Genomic DNA, 20859 nt, shown 5'->3' with positions numbered 1-20859 from the left:
GCCTCTGGTTGCTGCCCACAGCCGGTAACTAGGCCCCAGAGCAGCCTTTGGGTGCTGGGGGCCTGGATTCCTGAGAACGGCCAGGCGATGGGGCTGTGAGTGAAAGTTTCCAAGCAGACGGAACAGAATTCACAGCAAAGGTTAGGGGGAAAGGTCTCTGTCTGGAGTTTAGTCAGTCATCGCCTAGACCAGTGATTTTCAATTGGTGTGCTGCAAGGATTTTATTTCTTACTGATCTTAGAGAGAAGGAGGAGAGAGAGGGAGGAAGTGGGGGGGGGGGGGCGGGGGGGAGAAACAGCAATGTGGGGGAGAAACACTGCTTGGTTGTCCTCCACATGCACTCCGACTGGGATCGAACCCGAAACCTGGGTCAGGTGCCCTGACCCGGGAATGGCAACCTCAATATCTTGGTGTATGGGTTGACTCTCCAACCAACTGTGCCGCACCAGCCAGGGCTGCCACCAGGATTTCTCAAACATGCCATACCTGACTATTTAGTCAGGGCACCGCTCTTTCCCCTTCGGCTGTCAAATAAAACAATGACTGCAGCCAGCACAATAGCCATCCAGTGTGAATGAATCAAAACTCTATCGATATTTTTGGGTCAGATCGGCAAAAAAATACACTTTTTGGATGGCTGACGACGTTTAGTGATTAGTCTGTGTGTGCCAGGAGCTGGAGAGGTTGGAACTTGCTGGCCTAGCCCTTTGGGCTGATTTCAAGGCACAAAGGGCCAACTGCCTGGCCAGGCCAGGCCTCTCCATCGGGGCCCATTTCCGGGTCACGGGGCAGTCTTTGCAGACCATCCCGCACAGAGGAAGAAGTGCAGGAGGAGCACTGGGGGGGGGGGGGGGGGGGAGCTGGCTGCTTTTCTGACTTCCTTACTCATCCCCCCTTTGGCGGAGGGGTTAACTGCTGCGTTCTCATCAGAAGGATGGTGCAGGCAGTTCCTCTTGGTAAGCACCGCCCGCTGGGCTGCCAGAGCCGCATCCACTTGGAAACAGGCCCCGGAATCAGAGGAGAAAGGAGGCTAAGCTCCTATGCTGGTACGTGCTCTCCAAACCCAGGAGCCCCCTCGGAACAGAAATGAGAGGGGGAAATGAGGAGGCACCGGGCAGAACTTCCGGGACTTCCATTAGATTAACTGTTCCTTTCGCAAGTGAGCCAGGGCGGCGGGGGAGAAGCCCATCGATTCTGAATGCAAATGGCCGGGGAAGAATGTCAAAAATACCGTGCAGAGCGAGAGGTTGAGAGGACCGGATGTGTCTCTCTAAATACAAAAATTCATCAGGGTGAGAGAGACATGGGGAGTGGAAGGGACACGGGGGAGGGGGGAGAAATGAAGGACGAGGTTAAGAAGCAGGGGCTTGACCCCAACAGACCCTTTCTGACAATTTGGCACTGGGGGAGAGAGACCCCAGAAAGGGTTTTCTCTGACCCTCCTGACCTTTCCGGTTCCAGCCAGCAGCATAGAATGGGGGAGTTGGGAAGGCAAACAGGAAGCTACTTAGTGAAGATGATAAGCTGGAGGATAACCTGTCCCGCGCCTGCTCCAGCTCAGCGTGAAAGGACTCTGCCCTCTTCCCCGAGGGCTGCAGCAATCCGAGTTCTCCCATCCCCGGAGCTGGGTCTTGGAAGGGGAAGGGGCTCCCTGCAGCCCCAAACAGGGCGGGAGCGTGTCTTCCTGGCCTTTCACACTTCCGAACGTGTTTAAAGCCATGCTCACCAGCTCCTGAATGTTTCCTCCCAAAGCCGTGCCTTCTCCCTCTGCCGCTATGAATATACATAGGATGACCTCTTAGCAATTTCCCTGGGAGGTTTGCTGGCATAAGCATAACAGAATTTGGCCCTCAGTGGAGAGAGGTGCTTAGTCAAATTTCTCTGAGCTCAGACCCAAGCTTCTCGGTGCATTACGATTCGGTCCGTGCCAACCTCCTGCAGCCCGGCCAGAGGCTCCAAGAGCAAAAACACCTCATAAAGAAGCCCTTCTCACAGAAATTCTTGGTGAGGTTCACTGGCAGGGAATGGGCAGCCTTGCGACTCTGTGCAAGCGTGTCCAAGGGTGTGCACTGAACTTAGACAAAGAGGAACTGGGCAGCTACCCTGTGTCCTTCAATGAGTCAAGAGACGATCTGCGATTAGAAGCTTGGCCTTATGATTCTTTGTCACATGAGGCTTCTATCCAGGAAACCCTGGGATTCGCAACAAAGACTAACTCTTGTTAGGGGAAAACCATTGCGTAGGTGAAAAGCAGTCCTCGGAGGGTAGCGATGACATTGATGCACGGGCTCACAGTGAAAGCCATGTTAACACGAGGGCCCTATAAATCAAGGTGCAGGAGCAGGCAGCATTGTCATGCCAAGAATGTGAATGTGCTTTGTACCATCTAGTGGGCTCTATCTTACAGTGTTTCCAGAGGGTTCTGCCTGGTTACAGAGGGTTCTGTGTTCTGCCTGGTTACAGAGGGTCCTGAATCTATGAGTAAGCGCTGGCTGGTCCAGGTCCGAGTCCTGCACCTTTCCCATCAGCTGGCCCTTGATGAATTTCTCATCACTAGCATTGCCTTGGTCACAAGAAAGGCTCAGACTATTTATCAACCATAAGGGGGCACTGGACATCCACTGGAGCAGGGGCACCTTGTAGGCCCTTCTCTGGAGCCAGACATGACCTTCTGCACAGAAAACTTTCCCTTTTGTTTCAAGGAGGAAGCACTGTATTCACATTCTGGACATGACAGTGATGTCTGCTCCCCCACCTTGATTTATAGGGCCTCCGTGTTAACATGGCATTTCTGAAGCACTCCCAGATGTCTACATGTCCACGTGGTGTCTCCTGAGCCACGCATCTCCACAGTGACAGGACCGAGGTGGTGAGACCAGCCGAGTCACTGCGGGTGACTGACTTAGGTTCCCTGGGCTTTGGCTGTTCTCATTGGCCACATGGAGGTGGAAAGGACCCCCCTTTCCCAGGGCCCTTGTGAGAGAGGAGTGGGCTGATATTTACAAAGCAATTAGGAGAGTGCTTATTAGATAAATCCAGCCTTGAGACTCTAACCTGGGCAGCACAGACACCAAGAAGCAATGCACATCTTAGATCTACCTGTGGAGACTCTGATGTTTAACTGCAAGGAAACCAGCTGCCACTTGCCACCACAACAGCCCGAGTGTCCACGGCTGGGTGCAGAGGGAGTCTCCACGTGGGACTGGGCTACTATTTTACCAAGGAAGCCGGTGGGGTTCCTACGTGTGGTTGTAGCAGTGGAAACGGGGAGATCTCCAAGGGGGAGGCAAGTCCCAAAGTCAAGAGCTGCTGTTTTGTAGTTCACCTCCCACCACGCCCCCACAGGGAACTCCCCCCACTGCCAGCTTTTGAAGATAGGATGCTATTCCTTACACATTCACTCAAGAAGGCTCTTTCCTCCATACTCTGGGACCAACTGTCCTTTATTTCCCCCTGAAAGAGAATGCCATCTTGGGTTGCCCTGGGACCCAGGTCTGGCACTGTTTAGCAGGCCAGGTGTTTAGCAGACCCAGTGTTTCGAGTGTGGCCATTAGGTGGCGCTGCGGTCGGAGCCGGGGCTGGAGGGAGGGATGAAGGGAGGGTGTCTCAAGGATGCACAGTGGGCAGGAGGGTGCTTACTTGCAGTCATGCTTCTCGATTTCAAAGTGCGGGTTGAAGTTGAGGACAATCTTCTGGTTGGGTTCGGGCGCGTAAACAATCCACTCGCAGTTCTGGTGGGACGGGTAGTCCTGGGGGTAACCTGGCGAGGTGATGTAGCCAGCATCTTTGGAATTCAAACGACCGCCACAGGGTGGGTCTGAAAGAGAAGGCAAACAACCCAAGGAACTTCAAATATGCTCCAGCATTTTTTTTTCTTCTCCTCTCCTTGTTTCTCTCCTCTACCAGTGGCCTGAAAGGGTTTTACAGACCTTTTATGGCAGTCCAGGAAGCTAACCTACTTACTCATTCAGTGGAAGAGGTTATTTCAGCCCATCTCCCCCCTCATCACCCGGCTGAGCACGCACACTCACACACACACACACACACACACACACGCACGCACACGCACACACACGCTCCCCAATGAAAATATTTCAGAAAGTGGTCGCCAATGTTCCCGATCACGTGCTCTGGGATTAAAAAAGAACAAGAAAGCTGCAAAGTTAACATGCCTCCCTGCCTTTTCCTGTCTCCTGGCCGTGGCCCATCTTCTTCTGCGCTCGCTCAGCCTCTCCTCTATCTTTACCTCATAAATCCTTCATGCTCTCGGGCCTCCCAGCCCAGCCCAGGCCAGGCCGCCAGAAGTAACGGCTCCGGGAACTGACAAGAGCGGTTTTGTGGTGCCGACCCACAAGCCTGGTAACAATTACATGTGATGCGGAAGACGCGTTTTCAGCTTTGGGCCAGATCAGGCCCTGGAGGGTGATTTCAGCCTTTTTTTTTTTTTTTTTTTGAAAGAAAGCAAAAGCAAAACTCCCAAACACTTAATTCCACATCCACCACAAATTTGATTTATGATTTCATTATGCACGGAGTGGAAAATCTGCATAGGAGACTCCACCGCCTCTGACCTCAGAGTCTCGACAAAGAGCGCTTTGTGCTGAGTGGACGGCTGGCTTTGCCCGAGCTTTCTGCCCACTGTCCCTCCTGCCTGGGCGCCACCAGCAGAGTGTGCTGCTGCTTTGTCCCGGTCAGCAGCCCTCTGGCAGGGGCTGGGGGAGCCTGGCGGAGCATCCCCCGCCCTCCCCACAGTGCCCGGCTGGAGGGAACAGATGCACCTGTGCCAGGAGGGAAGGGGCCATCTTCAGAGGCAGAAAAGGTGGGTGATGACATTTGAAGAACCTCACATATTTGGGAGTGAAGATCTTCCATCCCCAGGAGGGGTTCCTGGGCAATGGGGGGTTTCGCTTAAGACGACCTGAGAAGAGAGGACAAGCAGACACAAGAGACCTGGAAACATCCAGAAGCCTCCGGGAGACCTTCCTGAGAGCCGTGCCGCTCTTAGCATCAATCACGATTTAATATCGCCATCTGCACGGAGCAGCGTGGGCCCGTGAATTATGCATTAGGGCTCAGCAGCCGCCCTCCAGGACGGGTCTCTCTCCTGCGTTCACTCTTTGAGGAAGAGGGTCATGCATTTTTTAACTCTACAGGTGCACTTCCCTATTCCCCGCGCCTGTTGGCATTACTGTCTCCCAGAACTCTGCTTTAGATTACGGGGCGGGCGGGCTTTAAATGCATAAAAGATGGGCACAGTGGTGGTGGGGGACACACAAATCCACACAAGTGGCCTTTAGGCATCAGCGCCTCCAAGAGCTCAAACTGTGCCCCGTTGCCCTGCCCAGAACCAAATGGATTCAGGTTCCATTTCCTACTGGGTAGAAAACAAAAGCAGGCCGTTTCCTCCGGCCAGCAGAGACCACATCAGCCTCTAACTCAGCGGTTCTCAACCTGTGGGTCGCGACCCCTTTGGCGGTCGAACGACCCTTTCACAGGGGTCACCTAAGACCATCCTGCATATCAGATATTTACATTACGATTCAGAACAGTAGCAACATGACAGTTATGAAGTAGCAACGAAAATAATTTCATGGTTGGGTCACAACATGAGGAACTGTATTTAAAGGGCCAGACGGTTGAGAACCACTGCTCTAACTCATGACCCTGCACCCTCCCGAGGCCAGAAGGACAATGGGCCCAGCCCTCCTGCCCAGATGAAGGGGAGGCTGCAGCCGGGCCTGGTGCCACCGCTTCCTCTGCAGCCAGTCCCCGAAGGCTGGCCAGGTGCCCACACCACTCACCCAAGCTGGGCACCTAACCTCTTGTAGCGAGTCAGATTGGGGCCCTTTGGTCCTGGCTTACGCATGTGAAATAGGACCACGAGTGGCCCTCTGAGAAGGCGGGGAGGGGGGAGGGGACTTAGATCACCAGCCGTCTTACAGCTCGGAGGAGAGGAAATTGCCTACGGACTTTTCTATGGAAAGAAGAACTTGACTTCCTCAATGCCCCCACGGCGCCCAGTTTGTGCTTTGAGTAATCAGAGCAGGCACACGTGATCATCAGGAAAGACAGGAAACTTCCTCATAGGAAGGTTTCATTTCTGAGCCACACCAGGAGTCATCACTTCCCCACTGAAGAAAAAAGTTAAACTATGTGTGTATGTCCCGTAGCTGCCTGCCTGCCTGTTCTCCTGGTAAAAACTTATTTCACTCAAAGGAAAAGGAGTAACTCTTTTTTGTTTTCTGTCCTCTCTTTATCAGGAAAATCGAGGCACTCATTAAAATATTTGAGAACTCATTGAAACATCTGCTTTGCTTGTGTGTGGTTAGCCGTTCCAATATCCAAACATTTATAAACCCGCATTCTTTTTTTTAAATGTGTGTTTATTTTTTTAATGTTTTTATTGATTTTAGAGAGAGAGAAAGGGTGAGGGATAGAGAGATAGAAACATGGATGACAGAGAGTTGGCTGCCTCCTGAACGCCCCCTACTGGGGATTGAACCCACAACCCAGGCGTGTGCCCTAACCAGGAATCGAACCGGGGACCTCTTGGTTCATGGGTCGATGCTCAACCACTGAGCAACACCAGCCGGGCACAAGCTCACATTCTTGTCTGGATGGCACTCACACTGAGAAACACACACTTGGATACCAAACATACATCAGGCACACATACACTTTAGAAATTAACACTTTGGGCCTTGCTGGTTTGGCTCAGTGGATAGAGCATCAGCTTGGGGACTGAAGGGTCCCGGGTTCAATTCCAGTCAAGAGCACATGCCTGGGTTGCGGGCTTGGTCCCCAGTAGGGGTGTGTAGGAGGCAGCCGATCAACGATTCTCATCATTGATGTTTCAATCCCTCTGTCCCTCGTCCTTCCTTTCTGAAATATATATATATAGATACATGAAATTAACACTTTAGTCCGGTACAAACTTTCATGCCTTCTCACACAAGATCAGACATCATTTGCACAGACAGGTCCATCAAGTTAAATACTAGAGTTTTCATTTCTGTGTTCCTTGGACAAAACTGAATTCTTGAAATCTATCAGTAAAAATTGTACAGAAGACACACTGAATCCATCCATGCCTCCTTTCGATAATTGATCTTTCATGCCCAGGTTTGAGGACCCTCCATTTCTAAAATGCAAACACACTCCCAAGAGGAACGACCCAGGTTTGCTTCGGAAGAGCAACACTATCCACGCCCCCAGAGGCCTTTCCTGGGTCCAAGTGGAACAGCACACTGGCTCTCTCCAGGAGTCCAGTCCATCCAGTCCAGCCGAAAGAAAGGTGAACTCAAGGCAAATGCCTCTAGGCCAGTATGCATACGCAGAAGAGAAGCTGACCTGCTAAAATCTGAGCTACTGAGTCTGTTTGGTGAGTTGACCAGGGATTTCTTTCTCCCTTGCTTTTGTAACTACCTTTTTACCTGGGGCACATTTCCAAAAGGGGAGCAGGCAAACCCAGGTCTGATCTGCTCAGAGAAGTTTTCTCCTGCAACTGAGATGGGCCAGGTCCTCAGGGGCCCAAGGATAAAAGCATTAAAGTGATAGCTCTAGGGCTAGGCAACAGTATGGAGATTGGCGGGGGGGGGGGGGGGGGGGAAGAGGGGTACGGGAGGATGAAGAGGGTAAAGAGGATCAAATACAGGGTGACACAAGGAGACTAGACTTTGGGTGGTGGGCACACAGTGCAATATACAAATGATGTATTATAGAACTGTACACCTGAAACTCATGTTATTTACCAATGTTGCCCCAATAAATTTAATTTTTAAAAGTAAGTTGAAATACAGAGAATACTATGTTCTGGAGTCCCAAAGGTCTGACACCCCCCATCCCCCCATAAGGACTACTTAGGGTTCTTATTTGATATAAAATGTCAGATTATTTCTGACATTTTTCTCCCCTCCCTCCCTGCCTCCCTCCCATACCCTTGCTTTGCTGATGGCCTAAGCACCATCGTGCTGCCCTGGGGTTACCAGGCCATGGGTCAGGTGAAGAAATGTTGTACCGGTCCACCTACAATTCTCAGGTGCTCTGCCAGCTTCAGAGGGGACTCACCCTCCCACAGAACCCAGTTTCAGGCAACTCATTGGTTCCTAGTAAGAGCAGATTTTTAGTAAGAAGGACTAAAAGAAGATCTTTTTAAAAATCTGGTCTGCCTGCTAAGGGAACTCAACTGGAGCTGTTTTAAAGGATCACTGTAGAGCCTGAACTTGACAATAGTTGTTCAACACTGAAGCCTGAGGATAGTGAGACTTTTAAATGATCAGAATCACAAGGGGGTGACACCAAGTGACACTAGGCAACCACCTGCTGACAGTCCCATAATAACAATCAGGTCCCTTGATTTAGCTGAACTGAGGGGAAAAGTCCTTGGCAAAAAACAGGGGAATTTAGGGCTGGCTGGATGTGGGATTGGAGAGTCAGGGTGTTACTGATGGAGGGTCTAGGGCAGTGGTTCTCAACCTGTGGGTTGCGACCCCTTTGGAGGTCAAATGACCCTTCCACAGGGGTTGCCTAAGACCATCGGAAAACACATATATAACTACATACTGTTTTTGTGATTAATCACTATGCTTTAATTATGTTCAATTTGTAACAATGAAATTGGGGGTCACCACAACATGAAGAACTGTATGAAAGGGTCGCGGCATTAGGAAGGTTGAGAACCACTGGTCTAGGGTAAGGGGACCAGGTTACTGGGAAGGGGAGGGGGTACTGATATTACCGAGAAGACGTGGCACCTGGATTCCTAACTCAGTGACCTGCCTCGATCTCAGCTTCCTAAACTGTGATGCAATGAGTGGACTGAATTAGGTGCGTAGTTTTCAGAATTCTTGTTAGAAGTGTTTGTTTGTTCTTTCCTTGAACAAAACTCTACCCTGAGCTCCAACGTGCAGAGCAGCTGAAAGCGGAGCCCCTCTTAGGCGTGGGAACAGAAGGTGGCAGAATCGGAGTCCTGTCCAGGCCTCGAAGTCCCTCCCTCATCTCCGTTAAGAACATCAGGCCTTCCTGGAACAGGGTTTAAAACCCACAGAGCCAGAGCTCTGTGCCCTTGCTATTTTAAATGCCACGGAAAAGAGAGTAAGGCGAGAGTACACCTACTTCTACCTCTATTCTCCACACCTGGGGACACTTAATGGAGAAAAGTACTCGGTCCCATTTCCATTAAAATGACACTTTATAATTCATCCTTTACCGACAGCATAATCCCGTCCTGTTCCTATTTGCACAGCATTGTTTCATTGACTTACCAGTAGCAAGGCGATGAGGCTTTCTCCTACTTAACAAGAGAACGTGGCCACCTTGCCGCTTAGCCAGCAAGAAGTCTTGTATGGTCTTACCACTCGCAAGCTGTGTGACCTTGGGTAAGTTAGTCGACCACTCGGAGCCTTCGTTTTTCTCCTCTATAAAATGAGGGCAGGGAGTCTAAAGTTCAGTTCCAGTTCTCAAATTCAAAGCCTGTACAATGAGGCGGGGGAAAGATCCTATAGCCCAGAGAGGAACCAAAATGTAAAGGTTCTCTCCCCTCCCAGATAAGCAGATTAGTTACTCAACGTGTTGCTCCTGTTTTATCTGCTCCAGGTGAGCCTCAAACAAAACTCCAGGATTCTTCAGAAGAACTCGTCTGTCTTGCATTATGGAGAGTTCAAATGTCTCTTTTAATCACATTAGCTCTACTGACGTGAGTTTCCTTTCTTAACTGGGTCTGCGGCTGCATATTTATAAATATTATGGATACGCAGTTCTGTGTGTGAGCCTGTCAGCAACAGTGATGCATAAAAAAGACCAAAGAGTGTTTCTTAAAATCCCTCGCCGCCATCACCGAAGTCCTCTCTCTGCTCAGGGTCTTAACCAAATTTTGCTCGCTTACCCTGGACGAGCTGCTTTTTAAGAGTTTTCCTTTTCTGTGAGCTGAGGCTGGGTTTTGTTTTATTCAAAGCGCCGTTAGCCTGTCTCAAGACAGTCTCATAAAATCTGTATCTTGGCTTAAGCGGGGAAGAAATGAGCCAATCCATCAGCCCAGGAATGCGGCTGTTTGACCACTTCCTAAGGCAACGGGGAAGGGACGCAATCTATTCAATTTATGGGGCAGTGGCAGTGAGTGATGCACTCCTGAAGGCACGGCAAATGGAAACCCCTGTGAACTTTTGCAGTGATAAAGTTCAAAATCGGAATGAAAGAATCTTCGGCCAGGCAAGGGGGAGGGGGTTAGGGAGGGGGAGAGGAAGCCTGCATGGAAAGAGGAGAAGGGAAGGGGGGGAACACCCCCTCTTCTAGAACAACTCCAAAGGTTCCCCATGGGGACAACTGGAAATTGGGTCTGGAAATAGAGCTTTGGAAAGTCTCTTCCCCTCAATCTGGATTCTAAAAATGAAGCCCTGTTTAATCATTAAAATGTAAGTTTGATGTGATTACCTCCCTGGCCTCGAATCGTGCCACCTGTGGTAACCTTGTTATTTGTCATCTTATATCATAAACAAATGCAATTCCAATAGGGCAGCCGGTATAATAGCATTAGTTTATATTTATGTCCACTCTTTTCCAGCCTTCATTGCAAATGTAATTTTGATGCCATTGATGAGAGATCTGGGATTACAATTCCTGACCATTTCAACAGGCATTTGGGGAAGGAAATAGAAGAAGAATAATTTTGAGGTCCCTCCAAAAACCCAAGGAGGGAGAAAAAAAAGTAATATAATAGTTTTCTTCATTTATTTTGATTAACTGAGGGCTTATGTTGAAACATCTATGGCTCCCCATTGGTTAGTAAATGAAATCTAAACCCCTTGGCCTAGCAATTTGGGCCTTGCATTTAGCCCGAGCTACTATTTCCAACCTTGTTTGCAATCATTTCCCTCCACACTGAAGCTTCTGAGTGTCACCTCCAACAAACCCAGCGTCCAATTCTCCATTCCCAGCTCCCCCTTCCCTTATGCCTTTCCCAGTCCTAAATCCCATCTATGCCCTCAATCAGGCTCAGTGCACCCTCCCCCATCCCTGGCCACCCAAACCTGGGACTCCGAAGCTCTTCAGTATCTTCTAAGGCAGTGAGTTTCAACCCTTTTTATCTCATGGAGCACGTAAGCTAATTACTAAACCATATTATGTTTTTGCCGACCTGACAAATAAAAAAGTTTAATTTTGATTCATGCACACTGATGGCTATTGCATTGGCTGTTGTCATTTTATTATTTGACAATCTAAGGCAGTGGTTCTCAACCTGTGGGTCGCGACCCCTTTGGAGGTTGAACGACCCTTTCACAGGGGTCGCCTAAGACCATAGGAAAACACATATATAATTACATATTGTTTTTGTGATTGATCACTATGCTTTAATTATGTTCAATTTGTAACAATGAAATTGGGGGTCACCACAACACGAGGAACTGTATGAAAGGGTCGCGGCATTAGGAAGGTTGAGAACCACTGATCTAAGGGAAAGTGGTCAGTGCTCCTGACTAAATAGGCAGGTATTGCATGTTTTACACATTCTTGTAGCACAGTGGTTGGCAGTCGCTGTTCCAAGGTATGTGAGAGCTCGGAACAGCCTTATCCCTTCTGATGGACCACTTCAACTCGAGGGTATGAGTGGCTCCATTCTGACTCATCTTTGGAGAACTTTATAGGATCAAACCCAGAGCTTTTCCCAAGAGTCAGTGTCAATGAGGTTTGACAAATTAATAAATTGCTCGTTGCCTAAAGCAACACCAAAGGTATCAGTAGGTGCCACAAATGCTAAGAAAGCCTAATCACAAATTGTTGTGCTTCTCCAGTTCCAACGAGTCCTACCCAGCCCCCAGCTGATACTAATGGTAAATTTAGTGGTGAACTGGGTGTTTAAATGATTTGTTTGGGATACCAGCACCTAGTCATAAGTCAAGGTAGAGTTACTGTGAACCATGTATCTGAAGACACCCGAACCTCAGATAATAATGAGGACGTTCAAATGACACTTGTAACCTCAGATAATAATGAAGACGCTCAAATGACACTTCTATTTTAATTCTAATAATAGTAAAAATAATTTATTGGAATGTTTTCTTGCCCCCTCACTCCAGCCCCCCACCCTCCCAAAGGCAAGTTCTAGATATTTGTTGTCAGTAGCACCAGAAAGATGCAAACTATTACTTCATCACTAAACCTGTGCTGGGAATGGATTGGCTCTTGCTGGGTTTTAGTTCATTTCTCTCTACCCATCTTTCTTCCCCTGGCCCCCAACATGCCTTTGGGGCACATCTGTTTTATTTTCCCTTTTTATCACAACAATTATTATTACCACTCAGTCCGATAATTTGCAATTCCCTTTATCTTTTTCTCTGAAAGACTGGCCAGATCACTGGCTATCACAGGATCTCTGGAGGGTCACACTGGACATTGCATTAAGCTGGCCTGCAGCCCCGTCCACTGCACACCACGGGGAGAGCTTTCCTTTTGTGTGTCCCAGGCCCCGCCCTTTCCTTCTGGATTAGATCATGACTCTTTTATGAAGACCCAGAGGGAAATGGGATTATTAAGAGTCTTGCTGGGTAAAAGCTATTTTGTCTTTATGATGACTTTTTTGAGTTCAGCTGCTGAAGGGCCTTGATGCCACAGTAGAAGTTATTACACATTCGGGGGGAGGGAAGGTAACTTCAGCACTGGGATCCCTGCTGAGCACATTCTCCTGATGAAGCACAGAAGAGAGGAAAAGGAAAAGAGGAGAGATTTTTAAAAAAATCAGTAGAGGTGAGAACACTGAACGTGGAGAAAAAAGAAGCAAAGAGGAGAAGGATATCTAAGATGAGAACCAAGCAGGGAATACCTGTCTCTAAAGGACAGAGTGTGGAGAGATAATTCCCATGCTTATAAAACACAGGTAAAAGGTTAGTGGAGTAAGAACTGGGAAGGAATAATTATTTACTTATTAAAAAGCTCACAAAATAATGTAAATTGACCACAATGTTTATACTGTGCTTTCTGTGATACAGTAAACTCCACTGAGGCTGTTTTAAAGATGACATGATTTCCGAATAGGCAGGTAATAATACCTATGAGGTGGGCTATATCATTCTCAAACTCATCTGACAGACCAGGAAACGGAGGCACAGAGGGAAACTGAGGCACGGGAGATTCAGTATTCTGGATCGCAGGGCGCGGCTGGGTTTTAAAACCAGGCTGTCTGGCTCCAAAGCTTCAGAAGCTGGAAAGCCCAATGAAGGTCTTCCCCAAACTTCTAGGTGACAAGCTCATTTAGCGGCATTAGGGAAGACAAACATTTTGCCTGATGGAAACTCCTTTTTCTCTTCCTGTGCCAGCAGTCTGCCCGTGTGGACAATGCGAGATGTGTTCAGGCTGGGGTGTGAGAGGGCTGGAAGCATTTAACACCTTCTCCACTCCCTGCTCCCACAGGCACCCCGCTCCTGGTCCCCCTGGCCCTCTTTCCTGTGTACTGAAAACCAGAGCATGTGTTTGGGGGGGGGGGGCAGGGGGGTAGGTAGGATGCTCAGGCCTGAAACTATGCCTTACAACATTGGAAGGTTTTTTCTTGGCAACGCCCCCCCCCCCCGCCCCCCTTTCTCCTTTCTTCTCAACCCTGCTGCTCATCTGTGCTAAATGCCAGGTTGTTATTGTTCTACTGGATAGGAGCAGCGTTTTCAGAAATGGGGGATTTATTTTTATAGCACAGCTGGTCTGCCAAAGGTCACATAATTTGGCAACCTTCCCAGTGGTTAAAAATTAATTTCTCCTTATTAATACAACCAAGGTCCCATAGGATCAGAGCTCAGCCTTATCTAAACTTGACAGCTTCCTAAACCTTTAGAAGATGCCTTCTCCTGGAGGGCCAGCCACACTACAAGGCCACAGTATCCAGGAATCCAACCCCACTGAATCCTGTTCGGTGAGGAAACCATTAGGCCCCTCAATCACTTCTTATCGTGGCAGATAAGGCTGTGAAAAGTGCCGTAGGCTCTCTAGGCCGAGCTGCCACAGTAGCATCCCGGAATGGGTTAAAAAAATTTTTTTTTAGAGTTCCTTCCCTGGAAGGAACAGAACAAAGACTAACTTTTGGGATCAAACACATCTCTGCTACTCCAGGAGGGTGCCTTCACGGCGTCCAATGGCAAATGATGGACAGATGATCCCATACATCAAGTATGTTAATGACATTAAAAACGACTTCCCAGACGTCACCTTTCGCATCCTGTCCCGTCAGTGTAAGAAGTCAAGATGGTATTACGCTTCTGCTCCATCTTTTTAGGAAAGGAAAGTCACATCTCTATTTCCTAACGTCTTCCCAAACTGGACTTTCACAGAATACGTTCTGAAAACTCTTTACCAATGAATCTAGCTCTGAATTCTGTCAGCCCAGAATTGTCCCACACTTGGGTTACCCAAAGTCAGCTCATTGCCTTGGTTGCTTCCATGAGCAGCTGCGTGAAAACACCAGGCAGGTTACTCAGAAATCATCTAGTCCAAGGTGCCTCTCCCCATGACCCCCGCTCCACCCCAGGCCCTTCCCTGACTGTTACTTGCATTCATGCCTCTCAACTCAATGCAGGTAGAAACTGGCCTTTCATTGGTAGACACCACTTGGTAGACAGCAGGAGTCCTGTTTCATAGCCTGGGGTTCCGGTCCCTGCAGCCTTCCAACCTTCCATGTTGTCAGCAGGGAGCTCTGCGGCCTAATGGACGGACGCCCCAGAAAGTCAAACCTGCGGTGCTGCCTGGGCAGTCACAATTCTGCCGGCACATCTTGGACAAGAAGGAGCTTGCCGAGGCGCCCCCACCCCCACCCCCACCCCCCGTGCTGTTCCCACTGCTTTGCACTGTGTGCTCTGTTGGCGAGAGGCCGCAGTTTCACTACCTCCAGCGGCAGTTTATGGGGTAAAGTTTACTGGGCACCCATGGAATGCGGGCATGAGACCAGTCCCCGGAGCCTAGAGCAGACTGTCTGTGTAGAATCTAGGAGTGTATCGTTTTGTTGCACGTTATTATGCTTGCTCATAATTATCCCGCATTTGGAGAGAGACAGGCTAAAAGAGAAATCCTCCTCGGACCCTTATCCTGAGCCTAGCCAGCCCCTCAGTGCGTCTCTTTCAGGACTAGTTTGACCCCAGGCCTGTCTCCCACCGCCAATTTACACCTCTTATCTGATCATTTCAGACAGAAGGTTGAATTGACCGCGTCCGCCCGTGTCCGTGGCAGTAAAACCCCAGCGCGATCAAAGCTCTCCGGGCGGAGGCGGGTGTTTGGAGATGAGAGGGTGTGGGTTCTTTTGGCCCGAAGCGCTGTGGACCCTGGGGCTGGGAGTTGCCACCATCTGAAGAAACCCATTGTCAGGGCCTGAATGATTTCCTGAGCGTAACCTAGTCCCCTGCGGACCACGATTAACTCTAGCAAAGGGGAGTTTCGTGGCAAGGCGCTGACAGCGAATGGCTAGCGCCAGGGGGCTCTCCTCTCTGTCTGAAACCGAAAGGAAGGAAGGGAGGGAGGGCGGGGGAGGCAAAGCAGTGAGCACACGCCAAGAAACCAGAGCGCGCATTCCCTCTCCTTCCAGACAGATCAGCCGGAGCCGCAGAAGCTGCGACACGGAGGAGCCGGATTCCCTGAGCGTGCCCTGGAAAGCTGATCCCCACTCCCGCAGCACTCCCTGATTCCCAGGGGTCACCAGGTTCTTCCCACCACCGTCCCTCGCCAGCCCTAGGGCGTTAGCTCTGCGGGCCTGTGCGCCCCCCCCCCGCCCCCCTCTCCAAGCAGCCCCGCGCCCCAGCCCTAGACCTGGTGGGGAAAGCTGCGGTGCAGTCAGCCCCAGGCGCAGGGTGGGGGCAGCCGCTGCATCACAGCTCGCCGCGCCTCCATTAACTTGTGTTGATATTAAAAAGAAATCAATCAGTGGAAATGAAGCATCGGCCGTGACTATTTCCTTTTCTCACGTGGAAAAGCAAAGAGCGCGGCGGCGGCGGGGAGGGGAGGGAGGCTCGCAGCCCTGCAGAGGTTTCTCCCGAGCAGGGAGCGGCAGCCGAGACTTTCTGGCACTGGACAGGGTGGAGGAAAAGCCGCGAGCTTCTCCCGGCGCTGTCCTCAGTCGGGAGGAGGAGGGGCAAGGCTGGGGGAGTTGGAGTCGGCCAACTTTGCCCAGGCTTGAGCCTCGGTTTTGCTTTCACTGGGGATATTTTTGCCTAATAGAATGTTTATGGATCGCTGGGCTCTGTTTCTGCTGCGTAGCCCAAACAAATCGATGCGTCGTGAGAGATGGCGCTGGGGGTGGGGGGCGCTGGGGGCCACGGCGTCCCCACCACGTGGGCGCCCGCGCCGCGTGCTCTTCACCTGTCTCGGCGCCCGGCGAGCGCTCGGCGCGCAGCGCGGCCAGAGGCGGTGCAGGCGGCGCGCAGCCCCGCGGCTCCATCCAGCTGGCTCCTGTCCGCCTCCGCCCTCGGCTCGGAAAGCCCACCCCGGCGTCCCGCCACCCAGCTCGGATCCCCCTGCCCCGCCGGCCCGGCCCTCCAGGGATGGGGTGGGGGTGGGGGATGAGGGGTGAGAGGGGGTAATGCAGCACCTGGGACGCGCGAGGCAGAGGGGGCGCTCGGGGAGGGCCCGCCGAGCGGTCCTGAGCCCCAAGCGCGAGCGGAAGGGAGGCCGAGAGGCGGCGGTGCTGGGATCGGCCCAGCGGCGTGCGGAGAAGTGGGGGCGCCGAGGCTGCACGCCGCCGAGGGGTTATTTGCTCAATCGCCCTCCCGCTTTCACCTTCCGCCCTCCTTCCCCCCCCCCCCCGACGCCCCCCCACCCCCGACTCCTCGGAATGGGTTCCCGCCGCCGCCGCTGTCCCGTCCCCTCCAGGCCGGCGCGCACCGGGTGAGTCAGAGGTCTAGCTGGGCCTCGCCCTTTGCCACCGCCGCCAGCTGCCAGGGTGCCGGTGGGCGCTCGGACGGAAATCCTGAGCAGCTCCGCGTCCCCCCGAGAGGGCGACCTGCCCGCGCTCTGCGCCTCCGGCTTCTCTAGAAATGACGCAGGGCGGCGAGGGGCCGGGGAGGGGGCGCGCTGCGGAGAGCGCGGAGGCAGGTGGCGGAGCGGGAGTGGGTCCCGTCCTCTGTCGCACACACGTACACACTCCATCCACACGGCGCCGGGCGGGGGGAGGAGGGGACATTTGTGCGAACATCTGGGGTAGAAGATGGCCCCTGAGTCTTCACGACCCCTCCCGCTCTGCACAGCACACAGAATCTGAAGTTGTGTGTGTGCGCGCGCGTGTGAGTGTGTGCCGGGGTGCGCACCAGTGTCCGCGCACTCGCACACCGGGGTCTACCAGCGACCGTGCCGGAATACACAATATACCGTGGGCATCCTCACCGCGCGCGGGAGCGTGCACACACACACACACACACACACACACACACACAGCGAATCACACAAACATACATAATTTATGCAGCCTTCAGGTCTGTGGGAGGTAATTTCATTTCACATCAAACTGGGAATTTGGAAGCAAGGCAAGAAGGAATGGGGAGGCACAGGAGACCTCCCCAAGTGGGACCTGCACTCATCTCTTTGATAGGGTTTGCAGCTGCCCTGAGATCAGTCATGGCAGAGCAGGCGCAGCAAACATGAGGGTTTGGATAGGAAGGGCAATGCCGAATCTTCTTCCCCCTCAAATAAACAGCCGAGCTTAAAGGGGGGCGTGTGCATGTGTTAGGAGGCGATAACCAACTTCCCCATCCGTCAAAGCAGGCCCCACGCTGGCCCCACCAGCCCTGGTGATGGGAGGAGGTGCCCAGGAGCCTGCCAGAGGTGAGCCGGGTACTGCAGCCAGAGCCTTGGAAGTGCCGCTGGGTGAGGGCACCCCAGGAAGGCTTTTCCTCCTTTCTCTTTTTCCTCTTTCCCCATAGATGGTTTCCTCATTCTCAATCACCTGTAGCAGCTCCAAGAGTTCAGTCAGATCCCAGACACTGTTCTCAGAGGGGAGAGAGGCTCACCCTGGAGAGTGGTGTGAGGGAGGAAGAACAAGACCCACCATATTCCCTGACTCCAGAGATCCCTGTTCAGGGAGTGTACCCCTTGACCCCTTACCAAACCCTCCTCCACACACACACTGGCCCCAGACATTCGGGGCCTTCGGGTGCTTATCTCTGCACTCAGTCTACACACCCTTTTTGGCAGTGGTTTTGAGAACAAATTCCACTCAAAAGTTTCTAACCACTTCACAAGAGAGACCTTGGAGGGCCACGCAGTTTGTTTTTTATCTAATAATATTTTTTAAAAGAACAGGATTTACTTTCCCAGATAACACGTGGATGCAGGAAGGAGAGCAGGGTGGATGGACCACCTGGCTGGGCCAGCAGCACCCAGCCCCAAGCCCCTGGCTCTGCGGAAAGCCCCATCGGCCGAGCCCTGCGATTTTGAGGCGGATCCGCACATTCTGCAAAGAACCCACAGCACTGGGAAACAACTAGATTCTTGCCTTTCCCAAGCCCTTCAGTTAACATTGCTCAACGCAGCTCCGTGGAGGGAATGCACATGATTTATATTCCGCTGGCTAGGTTGAAGGAACTCCAGGGAGATGTGCTCTGCTTCAAGAAAGGGAAAAAAAATCCCAAAAACTGTAATGCAGAAAGGCTTTGTAGTATTTTTAAACCTTTGATTCAGTCCATATGTGACATCTGAACACCGCCAAATTCTGTCTATGTTTCAACACACACACACACACACACACACACACACACACACACTCCTCGCAGGAGAATGAAGTTGGGTTTTAGCAGTGGTGGTGGTGGTGGTGGTGATGGTGGTGTAAGGTAGGGAGGGCCGACTGGGATGGCTCTTTAAATTATTCAGTATTAAGGATGCCTCCTTCTATGCCATTCCTTGTGCCCCCCTCCCTGCCTTAGCAGTTACTTTTAAAGGGAAAGTATGTTGAGATGAATAGAAAAAAAAAAAACTTTCAGGGGCTTACCTGGTTGGCCTCTCACTCCGCGTCCTGAAAAGTAGAGAGCTAAGAAAACCCAGGTGAGAGGAAACATATCCATTTTGGAGAAAGAGGCTCTCTCCAGGGCTGGATGTGTGGGTTCTGGTATAATTGTAAGTCTTTGTGTTTTTTCTCGCTCTTGTGGTCTTCCTCACAGTGTCTTCTGCAGAGGATTCTAATGGTCAGCGTCTCCCTCCTGGGCCCCGGCGGCCCGTCTTCACCTTTATCCTTGCTGGATCCCCACCTCACCGGGAGGAGGGTCGGTCGCTCTTGAAAACAGCCAAGAGGGAGCAAGCCGGGAAGAGGGGACTGTTCTCTTCTCTTAAACACAAAACGGATCTATGTCCTCTCCAGTTCCTCAAAGTATCAATTCCTTTATCCTACAACATCACGAATATTTCCCGAAAGCCAAGCGTAAAAAAAAAAAATTATAATAAAAATAAAAGCCAAGACTTGCCTTAGGCATCACACGGCCCCAGGCAGCTGTGTGATCTCAGAGGCGTAAACGGACACACATCCCCCGGCACCCGGGACCCACGAGAGGGCGGAGGCACCCACCGCCGGACAGCCCGGGTGGGAGGCGGCCGCCCGGCTCCAGCCCTTGCCGGGCTCCCCTAGCGGGATCCTCCCCCAACGGCTACACCCGCTCGGCCAGCCTCACGAGGGGAGTCTGAGGAAGGAAGCTGCCGGTGCCGGTGCCGTTGCCGGAGCTGCTGGCGGTGCGGCGGAGGCGGCTCGGATCGCCTGGGAGCGAGCGAGCCCCTCTCCGAGTTCGCTCGCGCCCGCCTTCACCTCCACCTCGCCCAGCGCCTCGCCGAGTGTCTGCGCGTCTGAAGATGTGCTGGGGGCGGGCTGCGGGCTGCTGCCTCGCTCGCGATCTCTGCTTCCCCTCGGGCTCCCCCCTGCCTTTTCAGGCAGAGCAGCATGTGGATGTCAGAGCCGCGGCACAGCTATCCGATTACGCGCCGACTCAGGGCCCGCCCCTTCTGTGTTCCTGATTAAAGAGGCAGCCGCGGAAACGCGCGGCGCAGAGGCGAGCGCCGCGGCACCCAGCTCGGGCGGGGCGGCGGCGGCGGCTTCCCCCGGGCCGCGGCCGGATCAAAGTTAAGGCAGCTCCCACCCCGCCGCCCCTCTCCCACCCGGCACCTCCCGCCCACCCCGGGCTCCTCCGCTTCAGGCTGCGCCGAGCCGCCCGTGCGCAATGCCCCGGAGAAGGAGCGCCCCCGGGCACCTCCAGGGCGTGCTGTCCTTGGCCGTGTCGATGCCGCCCGAGGGAGACTCCGCGGGAAACGGGGGAAATCCTGGTTCCCCCCAATTCCCTCACCGCGATGCCACACACGTAGAACCCAACACAATGCCACGCGCAATGGCGTTGGTGGCGCACGGTGTTTGGAGTAGGGAGCGAGGCGGCAGCTCAGCCATGCGTTTGAACAGGCAGCCGTGCGTGGCGGCGACACACACGCACAGGCCCGGCTGAATAAAATCCCAAACACCCTGCGTTTACTACTGAGATCCTTTGTTATGTCCCAAACACACTCCTCTTCACTCTGGGTGATGATTCACTTTTCTCTACGCCCCTAAACTTGAAACTACCAGAAGAGGAAAGACTTCAAAGAATTTGTTCAGGCCATTGAACTGGATTCCCCCAACCTCTCCCCCCCCCCCCCCCCAACATGTACAGGTACATGAAGGTTTCTACTTAATATACATACACATTTCTCCCCTTGGAAATGTGGCCACAGTTTGGGGTGAAAAAAAAAAAGGTATGAGAACTGTTTAGAGGGAGCTACAAGCTAACAGTTGGGGAAACGCTTGTATCTTTGTTTCTGAGGATGGCTTTGTGGATTCTAAACGGTCTTGTTTCACGGGCACCTATTACTCCACTATCATACAGACTCCAACAGGAA

At 52.0% G+C, this 20859-nt stretch overlaps 1 protein-coding gene across 3 annotated transcripts in view; it reads right to left on the bottom strand.

The window, feature by feature from the left end:
* NRP2 (neuropilin 2) overlaps positions 1–19429 on the bottom strand; it is a gene marked incomplete at its 3' end in the record, with an annotated part of 116745 nt that extends 97316 nt beyond the window's left edge. For all 3 annotated transcript variants that reach the window (XM_081095601.1, XM_081095600.1, XM_081095599.1), the window contains exons 1-2: positions 18941–19429; positions 3640–3817 (exon numbers count right to left, since the gene is read on the bottom strand). In XM_081095601.1, coding sequence (XP_080951727.1) covers positions 3640–3817; positions 18941–19013 — 251 coding nt within the window. In that variant the 5' untranslated portion in view covers positions 19014–19429. The remainder of the gene's footprint in view (positions 1–3639; positions 3818–18940) is intronic.
* Between the last annotated feature and the right edge of the window lie 1430 nt (positions 19430–20859).

The sequence above is a fragment of the Myotis nattereri genome, assembly GCF_964212035.1.
Source record: "Myotis nattereri genome assembly, chromosome: 7".
NCBI lineage: Eukaryota > Metazoa > Chordata > Mammalia > Chiroptera > Vespertilionidae > Myotis > Myotis nattereri.
Note: the sequence above shows the minus strand (reverse complement) of the source record. Positions and strands in the feature narration are given on the sequence as shown.